Consider the following 6,000-nt stretch of genomic DNA (forward strand, 5'->3'; position numbering starts at 1 on the left):
GTCAAAGATTGAGCCTAAGGCTCCCTGAATGCTAATCAAGGACGGTACCACTGACATACACCTGCAGGCCACTGATATGTTTTTTAGCAGGGTTCCCATCTTCATTTCTGAATACTTTCAAGACTTCAATGTTCATATCAAGGCAATGCTAAGCTTATTCCTTTTAAGACAATTATCCTATAATTGGTTTTTCAAAAGTCATGATGGCGTATGTCAAGGATTTAATGTGATGTATTCAATAATATTGACGTAACAAAGCACTAGACGTATGTGTTACTTGTACTGAAGGGATGAAGACACATGGCAGGACAGAATTTAGGGTGGGGGATTCCATGCATATGTAATAACACTTTCTCATTCTTTTGAAAGCTGCACATGAACCAACAAGCATCTTGTTCACAGCAAAGATTCCCTTTCATCATATATGTGAAGTCAAATCTTTGAATAAAGTAATTACTGATAATTTTAAACAAGAATAAAATAGTTTAATATTAGAGTCACTTGTTAAATTGTTATTCTTTATCTGTGTAATAAAATACTTGGCTCACCTGGGAAGAAGGAGACTATGATTTGCTAGGATTATCTTGACATTGATAATGGGCTGTCAAGTTCAATGTAAATAGTCTTTCAAATGTTGCAAATAATGACACAGACCAGTGTTTATAGTAGCAATATAGTCATCTTACTGAAGGAAGTATTCAAGGTCAGGTATGTTAGTTAAACACCAAGTTTCTTGTCTATCCTTGTACATATTTGAGACTTTTTTTTGAGCATGGAGGGTCTTGCTCATTCATTATGGGAACTATTTTCACTCTGGCAGCTCAGGCTGAGCACAGTAAGCAGTCAAAAGCAACTTGATCATGTCTGTCTTTATTCCTAAAGATTGCTGAGCAACAAGTAATTTTAACATCAAATTATGCTAGTCCTCTCTCTTTCTCAGAGAAGAAGAAGCCAAGTCCAATAAGAGCGTGGGAGATTTATCAAGAGCTACCAGGGCGGCTACCCCAGCAAAGGTAAGCCACATTTACTTTCAAAAAGATGCTGGACTCTATTTAGAGTTATCTGTTTGCTTCCTAATTACCTGTTGTGAAGCCAACCACTTAGAAGGGAGGGAATGTGACTTAGAGAAGGGTGGGCTGAGTATCTGGTACAGCTTGTCCATAGGCCCAACCCATGACCCAACTCAGGAAACACTGACAGATGCTGAGAGGAGGAGCTAGCCGGATGGGGAGAGCTTTCTGAGAGTTTCTCTTACCTCCTGTCTGTCTAGTTCCTGTATGAACCTTTCTTGAACTACAGAGATTATAACACCTCTCAGAACTTGTATTTTCTGCGTAATATGGGCAATCTGTGTATCTCTGGCTGTCATTATTTTATCAACTCAATTTTAAAAGCGAGCCACAGTGTTTAATATGCATTGGCAGGCATTTCAAAGAATGTCTGTTTCTTTGCCCTTTTTTCTGTTTTATTCCTTTCTTTTTGTCTTGTACAACACTTGGAGTGTTCTCTTAATTTAATTCAACTGGACTCATGTGTGTCTATGTTGCAGGTTGGAATTCAAGCTAATATTTTGCATGAATTTAGTGTCCAATGGTTAAAAGAAAACCAAGTCATAAAATAAAAGGAAAAAAAACACACTGAATATATAAGAAGCATCACTCAACCATTTCACTGGATATATATTTTATCATAGAAAAATCCAAAAATAACTCTTAAAACATTAATAAATGAAATAAGCATTTCCATATTAATGGAAATACCTGCCTTACAAAATCTCACAATTTTAGTTGACCAAACACGGGCTGTTACCAACTAGGCTGACCAGGGCATTACCTCCTGGTCCCCTTTGTTGCTTTTTCTTTAATTTCTTACTTCTCTTCCTCCTCCTTTGTCCCTGACATATAATTAAAATGATCAGTCAAGGTAGACACACCCTAATTACTTGTATCATCCATGGTCTAACCCAGCTACCATCTTCCTTGGCAACACCGCAGCCGAGGAATGTCTGAGAACTTCTGCCTCCGCGATAAACATAGTTGACTAAATTCTTCTTCGGGGCTCAGTCAGTCTTTATACAATACCAGGCCAGCTACTCAGCCAACCAATACCTGCAAATCCTTTATCTATAATTAAAAAGACTGACTACCTTTTAAAGTACAAAAGCTAGGAGGACTGGCCGTTCCTTTAAAATCTGAGTTTCTCTTCTGAAACAGCTCTGCAACGTCCTTTCTTCTCCTCTTTAAGTCTTCTTAATTAGAACTTCGGTCAATCAATGGTGTTTAAAAATATGAAACACAAGTAAATGAAAAAAATTAACAAAGACATTCACACACACACACACACATATACACACACACACCTTATCTTAAATCTATTTAAAGACTACTACTACTAGAATGTTTACATCTGTAGAATGAGATTTACTAAAATTTAATTGGGAATCTTAAAATATAAAATGATGGAATTCTGTCAGCTATGTTAATTCTCTCAGCTTAATCCTTGTGTTATGTTTTGCTTAGAAATTGATAACATAATCTGTATTAATTATAGTTTAATTATTTTCTTTCAATATTAGTTAATTCTCTATTTCTCTTTCATTCCTTACATCACTGGCAAGGATTCGGGGTTGAACACCTAAAGAGCACTTCCTCTTTTCTCATATTAAAGGGAACACTTCCACGGTTTTATCTGCTAATTATTTCTCTTCTGGGGAGTTAGTATGAGTTTTATCTATTGATTCCCAATCTGCTGAATGTGTGCTGGTCATTATCAAGTGACTTTCTGTAATTGTTAAAATAATTTTAGCCTTTAATATAATAATCTTAGAGATTTCTTGGCATGAGACTATTGTTTTAAGCTATACCATAGTTATTCAGAATAAAGTTTAATGTACTCTGGATAGTAATTCTTCATAGATTTTGCAATTTTGTGTATAAGGCAAAGGAGCTATACATTTTTGGTTTTAATTATTCTTATCAAGTTTAGAATCAACCCTTTAAAATGTCCTACATGCTGAGACTTCAGGCTATACAGAAATCAGGAAATCTCTTTTCTCAACTGGGATATAAGTTAGAAAGAATTAATCAAATATCTCTTTAGTGCTCTGAAAATTATCTACAGGTTATGCAGTTGTGCTGGAAACTGTTGCACTTTGGATAGGAAGAATGAGAAGGGTGATTGTTTGGCTTAGCAAGCCGTCTCTTGTCCTCTCCAGTTGCTATTGAGGCTCTATGCCAGGCTACCTGGGCATCGGCAGCTTCAGTGCAATGCTAAAAGGGACAGAACTAACTGGGGATAACGTAGAATTGCACCGCCTATACATGTTTTTGTGGATGTGATGGTCTCCACCAGGAGCAAGGAGGATGTACCTAGGGTTACAGTCCCGCTTGGGGGAGGTGTCTCAGGCTTCAAAATCTCGAGAAGCTCAGACATTTCACTTCCTGTCAACTCCAAATCTATACAAGATCTCAGAAAACAAGGCACCCAAGTGAAGATGAAATGTAATGGTCACCCCATGCCCAAAACTCCATCTGTAATCTTTTTAGGTAGAGGTATTTGACCAAAGTTTATGTCAACTCAATGGCTGACCATTAAGCTCCCAAGTCTCGGGAGATTTAAAAAAGAAGCCAGGTTTGCAGATAACAGCTGCCTATGTTTGCTTAGCAGACATCAGCTACCACAAATCGTGTGAGGGAAGATGTCAAAGAGGTAATGCAAGGTAGGGGAAAGGAGAGCAAAAGTAAACTTTAGGGGAGAATTGAGGACCATTCGTCTCCGTAGTGTTTTGTATATTGTGCATTGTTTTAAGAACGTGAATGGTGAAAATGAAGAATGTATATATATAATGATATATATATATGAGAAATATCAAAAAATGTTTCTGAGTGCAAACAGTTGTTTAACTTGACAGAAAAAGTACTTGGAATAGTTACTGAAGATGCACACAAAATATTGAAACAATCATGTTGTAACTTTAAAGGAAAGAATGAGAAGAAAGAAACAGAGCTTCACTAGAAATAAATTACTTTTTAAAATAGAAATGGAACTATTCTGAGACTCACCTAAAATATGAGAGCAAATTTATTATATTATATATTATTGTGGTATATTGATACAAACAAATAGATGAACATATAATCAAAAAAGATCTAAGGCAGTTAAAGTTCCTTGACCTTCACATGTGCCTATACACATATACACACACACGTACACACTCACACACACACCACATCACATCATATCATATTACATGATACATATTACATTACACAGATACATACAATAAACAAACAAACAAGTAAATAATCAAATCAGATCTAATTCAGTTAGCAAACTTGAGTCAAACTGGAGACATGGCCCTATTCCCAGAATGTTCTACTCCCAGAACCCCTAACATCTGTAACATCTGTAACTTCATTTCTAGGAGATCCGATACCCTCTTTTGGCCTCTTGTATACACATATACATACAAGAAAAACACCCATACACATGCAATAGAATAAGCTACCTGAAAAAAAATGAAAGCTAATCAAGGACATGTACAGGCACAGAAGACTCTCTCGGGTTCTAACAGAAAAAATATTCCTAATCCTCTATAGACTCTCATAAGAGAGGACTCATTACCACCTCATTCTGCCAGGTCAGCATTACTTTGAAACAATACCCACAGCAGGAGATTATAAGAACTGGAAGCTACTGACAAGTGTTAATCAGGGATGTGGAAACCCTAACAAAAGTGTAAACCACAGCCCTGGGAAGATAAAGCAATCTGCAAGTGGAAACAAGATAAAAACGTAAAGTTCACTAACAACAACAACAACAACAACAAAAATCTATTAGTCTAGCACAATATATTGATAGAAGAGAGGGAAAAACCAAGCGAAAGACGTTGAAAGGGGGGTTAATAAAATCCAATAGCTGGCTAAAAACTGTGTGTATATAAAGCTTCCCTGATGGAGAACAACTATGGAAAATAGTATCATGTTTAGATATGAGAGAATGAATATTTTGTCCTTAAAATTAACGAGAGAAAATAGTCATTTATTCTTAATGTTTTTAGTCAGAATTGAGCTGGAATTTCTAGTCACTGATAGTCAGTTTTATTTAAATATATATACAGTTCTTGTAAAGGCAACAACATATGTATAATTACAGAATTATGATATGATACATATACATGTAAATTACTAAGTACACACAAAAGCAAAACCATTAGTGCTAGTAAATGCATATAGAATTGTTTCAATGTACAAGCCCAGTTGTAAAAACCAACTGTACTTCTATGCACTAGCAATAAATAAGTCAAGATTAAAACAATTAATTTAAATCTGTAAACCATAAAATGCATAATAGGAAGTGTGTGGCTTATACTGCAAAACGTCGCAAAGAGAAATGAAGGATTTAAACATAGTCATGTACCATATGTTCAGGAAATTCCAAGGACCTACAAAATTATAACAGAACCAAAACACCCATTGTCTAGAGACCTCATAGGAATCCTAGCATCACAGCTCAATGTTATGTTCACATGATTGTGGTGCTACTGGGCTAAACAAACCTATGCACTGTCAACTATGTAAAGCAGAGGCATTGACACGAGCCAGAGTTATACATTTAATTCCTGTGTCTCTTGATTACATCATCTTATTGGTTTGATTTAATCTTCTGTTGTTCTGCTCATAATGGTCCTGGAATCAGTTGGTGTGTGTGTGTCTCTGTGTGTGTGTGTGTGTGTGTGTGTGTGTCTGTGTGTCTGTGTGTGTGTCTGTATATACCTGTGTGTTATATAGTTTAATAAAGTAGATCATACCATATAATTTTCTGTAGTTATATCTCTGATGTTTTTACAAAGATAAGATCACCTAAGCAAAGTAATTCTCAGCACATGGTTCCACAATTAAGTGATACATTGCCATGAAGTTTGAAGCTAAGATAACCCCTTCTCATTATTTGGAAAAGTCAATATTTTCAAGATAGCAACTTTTAGAAAATCTATTAATT

The 6,000-nt window shown here is 35.8% G+C and overlaps 1 protein-coding gene across 1 annotated transcript in view; it reads left to right on the plus strand.

Annotated features, from left to right (window-relative positions):
* The window catches only part of Spink5 (serine peptidase inhibitor, Kazal type 5), a 56,603-nt gene that overhangs the window by 1,646 nt on the left and 48,957 nt on the right, over nucleotides 1-6,000 (plus strand). The window contains exon 3 of the mRNA XM_013349415.1: nucleotides 941-1,013. Coding sequence (XP_013204869.1) covers nucleotides 941-1,013 — 73 coding nt within the window. The remainder of the gene's footprint in view (nucleotides 1-940; nucleotides 1,014-6,000) is intronic.

This window comes from Microtus ochrogaster, chromosome 18 (genome assembly GCF_000317375.1).
Source record: "Microtus ochrogaster isolate Prairie Vole_2 chromosome 18, MicOch1.0, whole genome shotgun sequence".
NCBI classification, from domain to species: domain Eukaryota; kingdom Metazoa; phylum Chordata; class Mammalia; order Rodentia; family Cricetidae; genus Microtus; species Microtus ochrogaster.